The sequence below is a fragment of the Oryctolagus cuniculus genome, chromosome 14, assembly GCF_051225735.1.
Source record: "Oryctolagus cuniculus isolate XC-2025 breed Fujian yellow rabbit chromosome 14, ASM5122573v1, whole genome shotgun sequence".
In the NCBI taxonomy this organism is placed as follows: domain Eukaryota; kingdom Metazoa; phylum Chordata; class Mammalia; order Lagomorpha; family Leporidae; genus Oryctolagus; species Oryctolagus cuniculus.
In genome coordinates this window covers 3901492-3917422 of record NC_142880.1, presented here as the reverse complement: position 1 = coordinate 3917422, position 15931 = coordinate 3901492, and the positions used below count along the sequence as shown (strand labels likewise).

Genomic DNA, 15931 nt, shown 5'->3' with positions numbered 1-15931 from the left:
CCCAGGGAGCTCAGGAGAGGGAGAGACCCAGCCTTTGTTTCCTAGACGGTTCAGGACCAAGGGAGGGGACAGGTGGCATGGGCCCAGAGAGGGGTCGTCTCTTGTTTAGGTTAGGACCGAGCTCACCGTGTCTGTGGCCTGAGCACAGCTCCTGAGCGTGTATGGGGGAAAGGAGGAGAAACAGGAGATGGGGTGTTGAAGGGAGGGGCAGGCACAGGAGGGCTTAGTGGTGAAAGGAAGCGGGCCGGTTGCATTCAGGTTGGGCAGCACAGGGAGGCCGGAGACAGCTCTGGGCTCCCTGGGGAGCTGAGGAACCCTGGTGTTCACCTTCTCGGCCTCCGTACCTGCACAAAAACGGCTGACTGGGGAAACTGAGGATGGGGCATGGCAAGCTTGGGAGGTGGCCAGGTGGCTTCAGAACCACAGCTCCTGGGAAAGCGCAGCCCCCGTGGCCCTCAGGGTGGAGCCCGCTCTTCTCTCTCTTCTCTCCCTGCTCTTCCTATGATAAACCCTTGCTGTTGGGGCTGGCCTTATCCTGCGGCGGATAGGGCCGCCTCCTGAGGTGCTGGGTCCCAAACGATGCAGCTCTGAGGGTGGCCCAGGTGTGTGGGTCCCTCCAACCACATGGGAGTCCTGGAAGAAGCCCCCGGCCCCAGGCTGCAGCCTGGCCCAGCCCTGGCCACCGTAGCCCTTCGCATGAGGGGAGTGAACCAGCGGATGAAGATTCTCTCGCTCTGGCTCTTCTTGTCTCTCTCTGTAACTGACTTTCAAACAAATAAACATTTTTTCTAAAAAAAGCAAAAACAAAAACAAAAAAAACTTTGCAACTTTGCTGTTACACTTACTGTCCGTGTCGGCTTCGTTCAGGTTTTTGTCTGCGGCACAAAAGACCGTGGTCCTGGCCTTGGCCCTTTCTGTCCTCTGCCACGACAGTCACGGTGGAAGCAGGGGGCCCTGGAGTCCAGACTGCTGACCGGCTCTGCCGAAACCAGGGCTCCAGGGAGAGCAGAGGCAAAGACAAAGGAGGAGGGTGACAGTCACACTAGGACAGCGAGTGTGATGGGCTGGGCGTGGTCTTCTCACATCCCTGGCCTGGGAAAGGGCCAGGAGGCATGCAGAGACCACCTGGCCCTGAGCTGCAGGAGCCTTGAAGTCAGCAATTTACAAAGGTCTTATCAGCCGGAGACTCCAGGCTGGCAGCTGCGGAAGCCAGAGGCAGAGGCGGGCAGCATCTCTGGCCATCAGATTCCACTGTGACTTCCTCAGGGTCGTTTGCCAGGCGTGAAGTTAACTCTTTGTGCCCCAGGGGCCCAGCAAGTCCCAACACTTCCCCTTAGAAAAGAATTTCAGAGCGTGGTGGTCAGCAAGGTTCCATGAGGCAGTGCGTCCCTCTCCAGGGCCATCTGAGAGGAGGGAGCGCCCAGCCGCTCAGCCTGGGCTAAGCAGGGCGGTGGGAGCCACGTTCGCATTCAGACGGGGGCTTGCAAAGGCAGGTGGGCCGCATTCTTCCCGCAGGTGCTCTGTTTTCTGTAGGCCCTTGGACACCCACAGGCTGGGTTCTGCCCTCCTTCGCAGAACACACCCTAGGCGATGTCAGACCCCAGGCAGGCCCAGCCCCAGGCAGGCCCAGGAGCCGATGCCACACAGGGGATGGAGTTGGGAGAGAAACGCTATGTCAGCCAGCGAGTGGTGATGCGGTGAGTCACTTGTCGGTACTTTATGCTTGGGGCCCCTAGATTTATAGTTACTTGTTTCTAAATGAATATGTTATTGTTTGCTTTTCACTGAAATTATTAAATTCCAACCACTAGACTGAAGCCCCTAGAGACTCGATAAGCTAAGAGAAATTTCTCCTTCCATATTTAAAAAACCAACAGAACACTTCAACCAGTTTTTTTTTTTTTTTCAAAGGTGTTGAAGCTGTGGGGAATCTGAATAATGCATTTTATTTGCTCTTGAGCCTTCCTGGAACCAGAGGTGAAGTTTTCTAAATTTACAAAAAGTTAAAGTATGTCTGAAATACTTCTTTAATAACCCACGTGTACTGCTGCTTTCAGCTCAATGTGAATTTTTTTTTGTGAAATATTTTTAAAGTCAACACCAAGTTCTACCAAAAAAGAAAAACGCTTCACATTTTGGAGGGAGGAAAAACCCAAATTATAAGCCAGTTATTTATGTTTTGTATACACACACATATATAATTGTATCATATAAAAGAGCTAATTCAGTTAATTTAAGAACATTTTTGTGGGGAAAATATTTTACATGGTCTGCCAGGATTTACAGCCTGAGTCCAACAGGTCCCTCACTGCTCGATCCGAACAATCCACATCAAAGGATCAAAGGAGCTGGCCGGCTGGGAGCGCCAGTCTTGCCGGAGGCAGCAGAAGTCCACCGAGCACCTGGACTCAAAGCTAAGGCGCTCCTGTTCCATGCTGCGCCTGCCACGTCACTCCTCCTCCTGTTAGCCAACCACAGAGCGGGAAGCTTCCAGATCTGCACGCATTCCTTCGGGGTTTAGAGGGACAAGGGGCAATGGGCCTGCCTCAGGGATGATTGACTTCTCTTTGTGCTGGTCTCATTGATTTCCTGGACAGACAGACCCCGCCCCAGGCTTCTTTGTGCCAACAGCGCAGGAGCAGACCAGCCCCATGCAAAGGCAGAGTCGCCCCTCTTGTTTCATCCTCACACGGGGCAGTCAGAGCCTTTTGTGGGTGCTGGGCACCTTTGGGAGTTGGAGCTGCAGCTGGAGCCGGGGCTGTGGACCTTGTGGGCCCGAGAGGGCTTCCTGAGCTTGGGTGGGCCGTGGCGGCAGACGAATGAGCTTGTGGTTGATGCCTTTGGGATCCTGAGTTTGACCTGGGGAGCCAGCATGCTGGTGGCCTTGTCTCCTTAGTGGGCATTTCTCGGGTCCTTCCAGTGCGCCCCTCGCACAGTCCCGTTCTTCAGGAACCTGGGGCCACCTCCCTTGGAGACCCCTAGCTTCGCCAGCAGGTTTTCCCAGCCCTGGCTTGTCTGCAGCGTGACTGTTGTACTCGGTCAGGCCTGCACCCAGGCACATGGCTCCCAGCATGCCAGGGGCCAGCAGAGAAAGCAGTTCTATCTTTTTAACTCGTTTATTAACCCCAGTCAGGGCTATCATGAAGTCAGCGCCTACGAGGAGGCCAGGTCCTGCACTGCAGGTTATAGGGCTGAGTTGACCTCATCCTGGGAGGGTGTACTACTGGCCTCAATAGCCAACACCCCCATGGCTGGTTGGACAGGTTGCTGCAGAAGCCCCGGAGCTGGACGCTCTCACCCGACACGCGGAGGCCAATCACCACAGCAGGGTGGCAGAAGCAAGGGTGTTCATTTGCAAAGTGCAGAGCAAGGAGCCCGGCGACCAGGGCTGACTTCCCGGGTTCCCCGAGGTGTAGAGACTGAAGGTGGGATTCAGGAGTGTGCGCTCAACACGCGTCCTGGTCCCTGGTTGGTCAGCGACCTTTAGGGAATCTGGTGATGGTAAAGTGGGATCCAGTCCGTGTGGAGGCTATGTGCAAGGGGGAGCGCTTTTTCACTCTGGGTTTGGAGTTCCTGGAAAAGAAACTCAAGACAAAGCCAAACACATCAAGATGCCGTCTCCAGAGGAGATAACTGACCTCACAGGTCTGGTGATGAGAAGCTTCGGAGGGAGAAGTATTACGGAGCAGGGGGTTCAAGTCTCTGCTTCTGACACAGATTCCTGCCCTTGGACCTGGGGAGGCAGCGGAAGACAGCCCAAGTACTTGGGCTGCTGCCCCCATGAGGGAGACCCGGATGGAGCTCCAGGCTTCTGGCTTTAGCCTGGCCCAACCCTGGGCATTGCAGCCATCTGGGGAGTGAACCAGCAGATGGATGATCTCTCTCTCTCTGTCACTTTGCCTTTCAAATTAAAAAAAAAAAAAAAAACAACTTATAGGCCCAGTGATTAGAGGCTTGTATGACTGGCGGCACCACTCCCTCAATTTAGTGAGTTAATTTATTGTATCTATTTTTTAAAAAAGATTAAACTTGGAAAGAGAGAGGAAGGGGGAGAGAGAGAGAGAGAGACCTTCCATCTGTTGGTTCATGCCTCAGATGCCTGCAACAGCTAGGGCTGGCCCAGGCTGAACCGGGACTCTATCCTGATCTCCCATGTGTGTGGCAGGGGCCAAGCACTAGAGCCATTGTTAGCAGAGATGGCTGGAGTAGAGGTTCTTGTCCTTTAATATTATAATTTTATTTATTCTTTGGAAAGATTTATTTATTTATTTGAACGTCAGAGTTATGCAAACAGAGATGGAGAGACAGAGAGAGAGGTCTTCTATCCGCTGGTTCACTCCCCAGTTGGCTGCAATGGCCGGAGCTGTGCCTGTCTGAAGCCAGGAGCCAGGAGCTTCTTCCAGGTCTCCCACGTGGGTGCAGGGGCCCAAGGACTTAGGCCATCTTCCACTGCTTTCTCAGGCCATAGCAGAGAGCTGGATCAGAAGTGGAGCAGCTGGGACTCAAACGGGTGCCCATATGGGATGCTGGCACTGCAGGTGGCGGCTTTACCCACTAAAAGCCACAGCGCCGGCCCCAGGAATAGAATTTGAGACATGAGAGAGCAGGAAGGAAGGCAGCGAGGTTTCCAGAGGCAGTGCATCCGGCAGAATGGAGGGTACCTCCCTAGAAGAATGAGTGCTCAGTCTGTGTTCACACCGGGGTAAGCAAGGTGGCAAAGCGGAGTGGAGAAACTGCACCTGCCAGCCCAGGCAGGCGTCTCAGCAAGCCACCGAGAGCCCTGTTTGCACTCAGACTGGGGCTTGTAAGGGAATGGGGTCCAGTTCTTTCCAGTTTCTCCTCCCCCTCCCTTCTTCTGGGTGTGAGATGGCTGAAATTGCTCCCGAGGTCCTGTCACCCAGTGATACCAGACTGGGTAGCCTGCAGCACCAGGCAGAGGACTCTTGGGGCGCTTTCTTTGGGTGCAAGCTGAGACCACCCATAAGGTTATTGCAGTATGTGCAGGAGTTTGTGCTGTAAAAGTGGGGCTGCTTCCCAGGCGGCCACATTCCTCGGGCAGGTGCTTTGTTTTCCACTGGCCCCTGTCGCACACCCATGGGCTCATCTCCATCTTCCTGCTAACACCATCACCTACCTGCTGCCTCCTGCGTGCACATTAGCAAGACGCTGGATCACAAGTGGAGGTGCTGGGACCCAAGCCAGCACTCCCGTTTGGGATGCGGGAGTCCCCAGTGCTGGCATAACGCAAGGGGCACGCCGCCGCCCCTCAGTGAGTGAATTTCAGTAAATGGTTTATCTGCAGCATACAGGCAGGGCAGGGAGGGAGGAGTGAGGCTGGGGGCGGGGTGGCGGGGGGGAGGCTGGCGGCTGCTTGAGGGCTCGGTTTCAGCCTGGTCCTGCAGATCGGGACACTGGGGCCCGTCACCCAGCCAGTTCTTGGCGCTGTTAGCATGAGCTCCCATGGCCCTATCCAGGTATCTTGGGTACGCACCTTGTCCAAGGCCGCAGGTTATTAAGAATTGAGCGCTCTCTCTCTCTCCCCCAGGCGGGATCAGTGGACAAAGGGAGACAGGATTCGGGCGAAGAGGCCTGGATCCTAGCACCGCTCTGCCCCTGACTCTCTGCTTCCCTGACCCCGGTCCCCCAGGAGGCCTAGCCTGCTCAGACACGCGGGCCTCGCCGCCCTCTTCACTGCCCGGGGAGCTCATCTCCCGCGGGACAGAAACTCAGCGCGGCCAGCTGGTGCCCCCAGGCCCGGAGCGGGTGAACAATGGCGCGCGCATCAAGTCCCCGTGAGAAGCTTGGCACTACCCCTGGGGGGCTGCGGGCCCGGTGGCGGGCACTTGCGTTCAGTGTGGGCGGGCAGACGATGCTCCTCCTTACTTCCGTGGGGCCGGGCAGGGCCCCTTCGCGCCCCAAGATTTCCCCTCCGCTCGACGCCTGCGCCCCCGGCCCGGCGACCCCGCGCGGCTTCCCTCTTACTCTGCAGGTGCCCGAGCCCCTCCGGCCCGACACAGCCCCCGCACGCGTGCGCCCCGGGGTCGCGCTGACCCCTGCCCCTGCTGGGCCCCGCGGCGCCGCGGGGTTCGTCTGACGGAGGGGGCGGCGCGAGGCCCGCACCCGGGAGGCCCGGGCTCTCCCCGGGGAAGGGCTGCGAGGAGCGCGCCCGCCCACGCGCGCCGCCCCGAGCGCCCCTCTGAGGAGATGCGCTGAGGCGGCGTCGCGGGGACCACGACCGGGGCCTCGAGGCAGGGCACCCACGCGCGCCAGCCCCGGACGGGACACGCTGGCAGCGCCCGCCGGGCGCCGAGCCTTCCCCGGGCAGCAGCCGGCTCCTCCTCCTGAGCCGACGGGGGTCCGACCCAGGAGCCCGGCGCCTCCCGGCGAAGCGACCGCGACTGCCCAGCCGCCTGCCGCCAGCGGAAGTGCGAGCCCGGGAAACCCTGCTCCGTCGCGGGGTTCAGGGGACCGGGGGAGCGGCGGCGGCGGGGCGGGGCTTGGCTGGGACGGGGCGGGGCTCGGTGGGGGGCGGGACTAGGTGACGGACGGGCTGGAGGCGGGGCGAGACGGGGTGGTGGTGGGACTTGACTGCACCTAGGAGACGTGGCGGGGCGGGGCTCCGTGGGGGGTGGGGCTTAGAGGGGGGACTTGGCTGCGGCGGGCGGGGCTTGGGCGGTGAAGTCGAGCTCGGAGGCGGGGCCTGGGCGGTGAAGCGAGACTCGGCGGCCGGGCTCGGAGGCGGGGCCTGGGCGGTGAAGCGAGACTCGGCGGCCGGGCTCGGAGGCGGGGCCTGGGCGGTGAAGCGAGACTCGGCGGCCGGACTGGGAGGCGGGGCTTGGCCGCGGCGGGCGGAGCTTGGGCGGTGAAGTCGAGCTCGGAGGCGGGGCCTGGGCGGTGAAGCGAGACTCGGCGGCCGGACTGGGAGGCGGGGCTTGGCCGCGGCGGGCGGAGCTTGGGCGGTGAAGTCGGGCTCGGAGGCGGGGCTTGGGCGGTGAAGTCGGGCTCGGAGGCGGGGCTTGGGCGGTGAAGCGAGGCTCGGCGGCCGGGCTCGGAGGCGGGGCTTGGGCGGTGAAGTCGGGCTCGGAGGCGGGGCCTGGGCGGTGAAGCAAGACTCGGAGGCGGGGCCTGGGCGGTGAAGCGAGGCTCGGCGCCCGGGCTCGGAGGCGGGGCTTGGCTGCGGCGGGCGGGGCTTGGGCGGTGAAGTCGGGCTCGGAGGCGGTGCTTGGTGAGGGGCGGTGCTCGGGGCGGGGCGGGGCGGGTCTGGCGCGGCGGGGCGGCGCTCGGCGGCGGTTGTTTTTACCCGGGCGGCGGCGGCAGGGTGCTCAGCCTGGGGCTCGGCGTGCCCGGGCGGAGCTGGACGCTCGAGGCGCGGGGAGCCAGCCCCGGAGCGGCGCGGGAGGAGCAGCGCCCCGTCGTCGGTCGCCGAGATGTCCGCTCGGTGCTGTGCGGGCCAGGTGAGCGGCGTGCGCGCCGGCGTCGGGGACTGCGGGACGGACGGGGAAGCCCGAGAGGCGGCCGCGGGGACTCCGCGCGGGACGGGGCGCGGGCGGCGCCCGGGAGGAGCGCAGCGGCCGTGCGACCCCGAGCCCAGGTCCGGCCGCGGGCAGGGTCAGCGCCTCCGCCCGTGAGCTCACGCGGCCCGGCCCGGCCCGGCCCGGCCGTGCGACCCCGAGCCCAGGTCCGGCCGCGGGCAGGGTCAGCGCCTCCGCCCGTGAGCTCACGCGGCCCGGCCCGGCCCGGCGGCCGAGCTTGCCCGAGCCTGTCCCGGGGCGAGGCGCGCAGGTGCTGGCCCCTCGGCTCCCACCCCGCAGCTTATCTGAGGAAGAGCGGATCCCGGGAAGTCCTGGGCACGTGTTGGCAGCCGCGAGTCAGTGCCGGTCTCTCACGGGGTCAGGTGCACCTTTCTGCCGGGCGGGGCGGGCGCGCGCGGGTCGGTGCTGGCCGGCAGCCCCGGGCGGCCAGGCCCGAGGTCGGGGGTGGGGTGGGGGCGCGGGTCGGCCGAGGGTTCCCGGGCAGGCAGCTAGTCCGCGCCCGCTGCAGGGGCCACGTGGAGTCGTCTCGGGTTCTGAAGTCTCATTCTGAGTTCGGGTTCGGGCTGGTCAGTTCAGAGAGGAGGAAGTTGCGGCTTTGGGGTGAGGTGAGAGGGAGACCGCGCCCCCTCCTAGCGGGGCCTGGGGGAAGAGGTGGAGCCGGAGTGCCCGCTCGTGGGAGCCCTGCTCGCCCGTGTTGCGCAGGTGCTGGGGTGCTTTCTCCCCACGGCGGGCACTCTGCAAGGCTCTGCCCTGCTTCCTGGAGCCCCTTGAGCTCTGTGACTCCAAGGGCCTCGCGCAGGCTCTGAAAGGACAGCTGGTGTCCAGGGAGGTCCGCGGAGCAGGACTGGAGCTGACCAGGCTAGCTCGGCGGCCTCCCCCCAGTTTCAGCCTTTCCCTCCAGCTGTTTTGGAAAGGGATCGGTGTGACTGGTGTCTGTCGGCACTTGATGACTTGGCTTTAAACCCCCCAGCAGGTGTTTGGAAAGAACCAAATCCTGGCCCCTCGCCCCAGGAAAGTTAACTTCTGCTTTCTGGGCCCTCGTGGGGCAGCTCTGCGGTGGGTCCCCGTGCCGGGAGCCGGCGATCACGCTATGATTTCATGCGGACGAGGTCACACTTACAGAAAGCCTGAACCACACCTCACAGCATCATCAGAGGCTGAGTCTACCAGTTCTGTGGGACTTTTTCCCCTAGAGGATGATTGGTCTCTTAAATTATTTTCTTTTTATTTGAAATGCAGAGAGAGAGACAGAGATCTTACATCTGCTGGTTCACTCCCCAAATGCCTGCAGTAGCCAGGTCTGGCGCAAGTCAAACCAGGAGCCAGGAACTCTATCCTAGTTTCCCAGTTGGGTGCCAGGGGTCCACGTAGTCGAGCCAGTGCCTCCCAGGATGTGTGACTGTTAAGAGAGCCGGATCAGAAGCAGAGGAGCTAGAACTGGAACCAGGCACTCTGATAGAGGGTGCTCATGCCCTAAGCTGAGGCACGGCTCGCTGCGCCCAGTGCCCACCTCCAAGAATGCCCTGTGTTAGGGTGCCCACTCTGTTCCAGGCGCGTGGTATATAGTGGCAATGCAGACGAAGACCTGTTCCCTCAGTGCAGGCTGGGGCATTCCTGAGCGTGTCCCATGGGAGAGGACGGGGGCTGGCACTGCCGGGCAGCGGGCTAAGCTGCCACCTGCGATGCTGGCATCCCATAGAGGAGCACTGGTTTGTGACCCAGCCGCTCTGCTTTGGATCCAGCTCTCTGCCAGTGTGCCAGGGAAGGCGGCTGACGATGGCCCCCAAGTACTTGAGCCGCTGCCATGCACGTAGGAGACTGGGATGGAGTTGTGTGCTCCTGGCTTTGGTCCAGCCCTGGTCAGTGCGGCCATCTGGGCGAGTGAACCAGTGGATAGAGCTCTGTGTCTCTCTTCTCTGTAACTCTGCTTTTCAAGTAAATAAATAAATCTTTTTTTAAAAATGTTTTTATTTGATGAATACAAACGTCATATGTACAACTTTTAGGAATATAGCGTTGATAAATAAATCTTTCAAAAACTGTAAAATGATGAGCACTGCACTGTAGAAGGCTGGGCAGTGCAGCAGCCTGGGTGGGGTTGTGGGGAGTGGTCTGATGCTTCTGCCATTGAGGTCTGGGGGGAGGGGCACCTGTGCCAGGGTCTGGGTAGGGAGCGTCGCAGGGCATTCTGGGAGTTAGGGGCTCCAGGAAGGCTGGAGTGACTTAGATGAAGCAGGTGAGGTCAGGGGGACAGGCAAGGCCAGGAGGGGCTGCTGATAGGCGGGGTCTGTTCCAGATGCAGGGGTGGACGGAGCATGCGGAGCAGGGCCGAGCTGCTGCTTAGATCACTCCGGGGACTGTGAAGGTAGCACCCTGTCGGGGTGGGAGGGGGAGGGGGAGAGCAGCCTGGGCTTCAGCAGGGGCCGCAAATAAAACATAAAAAACCCCTGCCTGGCAGATCCCGTGGCTGAAGTCCAGCAGGTGGGAGCCTGGTGCCTTCATGTAACCTTGGCTATGGAGTGGCTCCTGGGGAGGTGGGGGCCTCAGTGTGCATTTCAGAGATAGGCTGGGCAGTAGCCGTGGAGCTGGGGCATGGAGGAGAGGCCTGGAGAACTGGGTGGACGGTGCCCTATACGAGGCGAAGTCGTTGCTGAGGGGGAACCAGGCGTTGGCTGCCTCTGGCTTTGTGACTTTTCCCAGGTCAGTTAGAGGTTGCACAGAGATGCAGGTGCATGGTTAGTGGGGACACAGAGGCGGGCCGGTCCACGTACAGAGTGGTGGTTACCGGGCAGTGGCCTTGGTGCACCGGGCACTGGGGGCTCCCCCTGGCTGCCTGCTACCTGAGGCCCTGCGCAGATGCTGCACTGTAAGAAAGCTAACAAGCCTCCAAACTCAGAGCACCAGGAGGTGGGCTCAGACAGCAAGCCACCCGTCTGCAAATGGACGCCAGGGACAAGGTGTGCCCGGAAGAGAGCGTGGGTCTTGGAGTCAGGCTGGGTTTAGGATGTATTTATTTACTTGAAAGGCAGAGTAACAGAGAGGGAGACAGAGAGGGTGCTTCCCTCCCCAGATGCCCACTGTAGCTGTGGTTGGACCAGGTTGAAGCCAGGGACCCCGAATGCTAGAGGGGTATCCCACATGAGTGAGAGAGAACCAAGTAACTTGGGCCATCTTCTGTTGCCTTCCCAGTTGCATTAGCAGGGGGCTGGATCAAAAGTGGAGCAGGGGCCGGTGCTGTGGCATAACAGGCAAAGCCTCTGCCTGTGGTGCTAACGTCCCATGTGGGTGCCGGTTCTGGTCCCAGCTGCTCCTCTTCCAATCCAGCTCTCTGCTATGGCCTTTGAAAGTAGCGGAAGATGGCCCGAGTGCTTGGGCCCCTGCACTGGCGTGGGAGACCCAGAAGAAGCTGTGGGTCCCGACTTCAGATTGGCTCAGCTCCCGCTGTTGCGGCCATCTGGGGAGTGCCCCCCCTGCAGTGGATGAAAGACCTCTCTGTCTCTGCCTCTTTCTGTCTTTAGCTGTGCCTCTCAAATAAATGAATAAAATCTTTAAAAAGAAAAAAAAAAAAAAAAGGAGCAGCCAGGACTTGGACCAGGCTTCGAATTAGGGCAGCTGGGTAGTGAGGGCTGCTGCACTGTGGAAAAACCCTTGATGACCTGACCTCAGTGTTCCTCAGCTGTGGAATGGGTGTGATAATCTCAGAGTTCCAGTGGGATCCCATGTGGTGATAGGTGTGCAGTCTCTCACACAGGGTTTGGCATTGAGGACCCCTCCCCCTCCAGGTCTTGGTTCCTTAATGGCCACCAGCAGTCTCCAGGCCTTCTTGCATCTGTTCTGAGATTCCCTGAAGTTTGGCTAGCAGGTGCCGGCGGAGGCAGAGGTGATCAGGGTGTGGCCACTTAGCCCCGTGTGGGTCAGAGAACTGGGGGAGGCACCTGGGCTCCCGGTGCTCTCCCAGCCTAAGGGCTGCCTGGGGTGGCACTTGGGGGACACTCCTGTGGGAAGTGACCGTGGCGCTCTCCGAGGTGTGCCTCGGCGGGCCAGGTAGTCTGAGAACAGGCTTGGCCGGGTCATGATGCAGGCAGATGTAAGCATTCATGATAAGAGAGGCTGGCTGTGTCACTCACCGCAGCCCCGAGAGGGGGGGATGCCCTGGCCCGCTTTTACAGGGAGTGCAGGGGAACCGACCTCCACACTGGACCAGGCCTTGAATGCCGGTCCGTCTGACTCGAGTTGGATGGCTTCTGCGCTCAGCTGCTATTCCTTATTCCTATTGCCTCAGTGGGAATAAATAATAATCAATAATAATCGGTCTTGTGAATGGACCTAGGGCGGTTTGGGTGGATGTTGTTGGCTGCCCGCAGCTGTGGGCGGGTGAGGGTTGGCTTCTTCCTCATACCTGGCTCAGCCTGAGTGAGACCCAGTTCTGCTGCCCGGGCAGTAGCCGATCGGCGGGCCCACTGTCAGCAGGCTGTCCCGGGGCTGTGAGAAGGTCAGCTCCATGTACTTGTGGAGCGTCCTGCGTGAACAGCTCCCCCGAGGCAGACCCGATGCCGGCGTAGTGGGCAGCACTTAGCTCCTGGGGGGGACTCGGACGCCAGAGCCGCAGGCCCACCTGGACGCGTCGCACCCATGGCTGCCGTTCCCAGCGAGGCAGTGCCCGCCGGCCCTGCAGCCAGTTCGGGCGAGGGCCACGGCGCCCAGCCCCAGGTATTTCCCGCCGGAGTCTTGGCTTGTTCCCTGGTGGAAACCCATCTCCAGTGTCTGCGTTCATCAACAGAGGCTCCGGGCCACTGGGGACCATCCTGGTCAGAGATAAAGGCAGACAGGGGTCAGGCAGAAGTGAGTTTTATTCCCGAAGGAGCTGGCCCCACCCAGGGGGCAGGGGGCAGGGGGCAGGGGGCAGGGAGCCGGCTCCAGTGGAGGCTTGAATGCACGGCCACAGAGGGTGTCAGTGGAAACCCATTAGGCCAGTTGGGCCAGCTGGGTCTGCCAGAGACTGTGATCGGAGTTGGGATCCTGCCCTCTCCCAGGAACCTGGCGCACCTCTAGGCCCCTGAGCAAGACAATTCTGGGTTGTTAGAGCTGTGTAGGCGTCTCCGAGGGGCCCCCTACAGAAAGGGAGGGCAGGTGTTGGCTGGAACAGGCAGTCAGTCCAGCCTGGCACTCGGGGTGGGGGCCGCCGTGGGCTGCTGGAAGCTGTGTGGCGCCTGGTATTGCCTCAGCCCTCAGCCCTCAGTGTGGGCGTTGGGCCTCCTGGAGAGGTTGCGTGCCTGAGGGTTTCTTTTTCTTTCTTTCTTTCTTTTTTTTTTTTTTTTTGAAGATTTATTTATTTATGTGAAAGAGAGGAAGAGAGGTCTTCTGATGGAATTCCCGCTCCTTGCCCAAAAGACAGACAGAAATCGGAATTTAGTCCTTGTCTCTGAATCTCGATTTGGTCTCATACCCTGTTGGCTTTCCACCCCACCCCCGCATTCTTCCCCAGGTTTGGAAGCCTGGCGGCCACTTGGAGAACCAGTGTGGGGGAATCACCTCCGCCTGCGGCCCCTACCCCCAGCCCTACCCCAGCCCTCCTGGGGTATAGAAGAGCCCAGCCTGCTGGGAAGCAGCGGATGGTGGCCCGAGTGCCAGGGCCCCTGCCAGTGGAGACCAGGCTGTGGTCCCTGGCTCCTGGCTTCAGCCTGGCCCAGCCCTGGCTCTTGCAGCCATCTGGGGAGTAGGCAGCAGATGGAAGACCTCTGTCGCTGTGCCTCTGCTTTCAAATGAGTAAACGAACCAACTTACTTATAACTCTCCCCGCTTACCCCTCCACCACTTACTTGAAAAGCAGTTCACACACCTGTGGTAATGGTTTTCCAGAACTGCCCCCCCATCTCTCTCTGTCTCTCTCTCTCTTTGTCTCTCTCTCTCTCTCTGTCTCTCTCTCTCTGTCTCTCCCTTTCTCTCTGTCTCTCTTTGTCTCTCTGTCTCTGTCTCTCTCCATCTCTCTTTGTCTCTCTCTGTCTCTGTCTCTCTTTGTCTCTCTCTTTCTCTGTCTCTCTGTCTCTGTCTTTCTGTCTCTGTCTCTCTCCCTTTCTCTCTGTCTCTCTCTGTCTCTCTGTCTCTGTCTCTGTCTCTCTTTGTCTCTGTCTCTCTGTCACTCTATCTCTTTGTTTCTCTCTCTGTCTCTCTCTCTCTCTCTGTCTCTATCTTTCTCTGTCTCTGTCTCTCTCTGTCTCTCTGTCTTTCTCTCTCTCTCTCCCCCTTCTCTCTCAGAGCCAGGTCCTTACTTGGAAGGCTGAGCAAGGGCAGGAGTGTTTGCTAGATAGTGATCTCTCAATGAGAGCCTCAAAGAACCAGCACTTGGAGCTGCCCACACCACCTACCCCTGGCTGGTTTGATGCACTGGGACTGTGGCTGGCTCCTGCAGGGTCCTTTGTCCTCCAGGGCAGAGCTGGTCCTGGGGCCTCGCCCACCCCGCTGCTGAGTGCCTTGGTTTCAAAACTCTTGTCCCTTAGTTCCTTTGATTGGAAATGTTAGCCCTCATTCTGTCACATGTCCCTTCTACCCGCTGACGGGATCCGGGCACAAGTCATTCTTTCCATGACGATGTGCTTTTGAACAATGCGGGGGAGGGGTGTTTGTGAAACATGGGGCAGAATCGCACATCCTGGCCCAGGGAGGACCTGGCCGCCGGCTTGTCTGTTCAGTCACTTGTATTCAGTGTGTGCGATTCCACTTAGCCAAGGTGGGGTCATGCTCTTTGCAGAACTGGGGTGGGGGGGGGGGGCTCGTGACGGAGCTTTTCAGTGTGCCCCAACCACTGGGCTGTTAAAGTTGAAAACGTGGAAATCAGTTTAATAGGCCTATGTGTTAATAGGTCTCTGTGTCTGGTCCCAGGAGGCTAACTGTAATTACACCGACTTCAGATGTCACCATTAGTGCGCTGTACACCGACTTCAGATGTCACCATTAGTGCGCTGTTCCCTTCATGTCCAGCCTTTTCGTGATCTCTGCTCTTTTTCTTCAGTTGCCTACCCAGGCCTTGCCCACCTGGCCTTGGGCCCTGTGTCCCCTGCTTCGGGGAGGCGGGGGAGAGCATCCGTCAGAACAGATGGGCACCACTGCAGACAGAACCTTAGAGAGAGCGCCCAGAATAAGCAAGATGGCACAGTGTAAGAGAGAGGGCACGCCTGACAGGCTAGGCTAGGCGGACGCTCAGCCGGCACCTGAGTGCGGTGCAGCTCCCAGGCCGGGCGGGCGGCCGGGAAGGTGCTGGGAGCACAGTCAGTGTGCAGGCTGGGGCTTAGAGGGGAGTGCGGTCCGCGTCTCCCACTGGTCTCCCCAACCCCTTCCCCTAAGCAGAGGGTCCCTGGGTATGAAGTAAGTAAATTATTGCCCAGGGTTATCATACTGGGGGCCTCCCCTGGGGGTGGGGGAGGAGGCTGAGCCCACCTATACAGTTACTGGGGTGAGGGCAGGACTTGGTGGTGTTCAGTACTGCGCTGTTTCCGGGCTGTGCGTCCCAGGCTGCGGCATTCCTTTCCCTGGCTGCTGCTGCCTTTTTTTTTTTTTTTTTTTTTTTTTTTTTTTGACAGGCAGAGTGGACAGTGAGAGAGAGAGACAGAGAGAAAGGTCTTCCTTTGCCATTGGTTCACCCAGCAATGGGTGATGTGGCCGGCGTACCGCGCTGAACCGATGGCAGGAGCCAGGTGCTTCTCCTGGTCTCCCATGGGGTGCAGGGCCCAAGCACTTGGGCCATCCTCCACTGCACTCCCTGGCCACAGCAGAGAGCTGGACTGGAAGAGGGGCAACCGGGACAGAATCTGGCGCCCCGACCGGGACTAGAACCCGGTGTGCTGGCGCCGCAAGGTGGAGGATTAGCCTAGTGAGCCGCGGCGCCGGCCTCCCTGGCTGCTGTGTCTCCCTTAGGCCCCTCCTGCCTGCCTGTGCCAGCACTGCTAGCGCCCTGGGTGCCCAGAGCAGCACTGGCCAGGGCGCTCCCAGAACACCCCTGACCACACCTGGTGGTCCAGGGAGAGCCTGTGCAGCCCTAGTCAGAAAGTTTGTGGAAAATGCATCTTATGAGAAAACTGTGCATGGGTTCCAAGGTGTTTCTATACGGAGATAAACTTATCTTTGTTCCATTTACCCATGAGCTTTTGAAGTTTCCTTATATTTAAATGTATCTTAAAACATTTCCACTGAGGCTATCACCCTTTCTTCCAGCTGTGTGTGTGTATAATAAATATGTTTATATTTATAAATATGTGTGTATATATATGAATATATATGTATATATCAAGATTTTTACACCCTAAAGATCAGTATTTATTTCTGTCTTAAGTAACCTGTCTTGTATAGTTTTAATTAAAAAGTTGTTAACTGACACACAAACTGCATATTTATGGGATGCCATG

The 15931-nt window shown here is 59.3% G+C and overlaps 1 protein-coding gene across 2 annotated transcripts in view; it reads left to right on the top strand.

Annotated features, from left to right (window-relative positions):
* The first annotated feature begins 7276 nt into the window (after positions 1–7276).
* The window catches only part of SERINC5 (serine incorporator 5), an 86972-nt gene continuing 78317 nt past the window's right edge, over positions 7277–15931 (top strand). Inside the window, exon 1 of one of the 2 annotated variants that reach the window (XM_051854068.3) lies at positions 7277–7454. In XM_051854068.3, coding sequence (XP_051710028.1) covers positions 7428–7454 — 27 coding nt within the window. In that variant the 5' untranslated portion in view covers positions 7277–7427. The remainder of the gene's footprint in view (positions 7455–15931) is intronic. The other variant, XM_051854069.3, reaches the window with a different exon arrangement.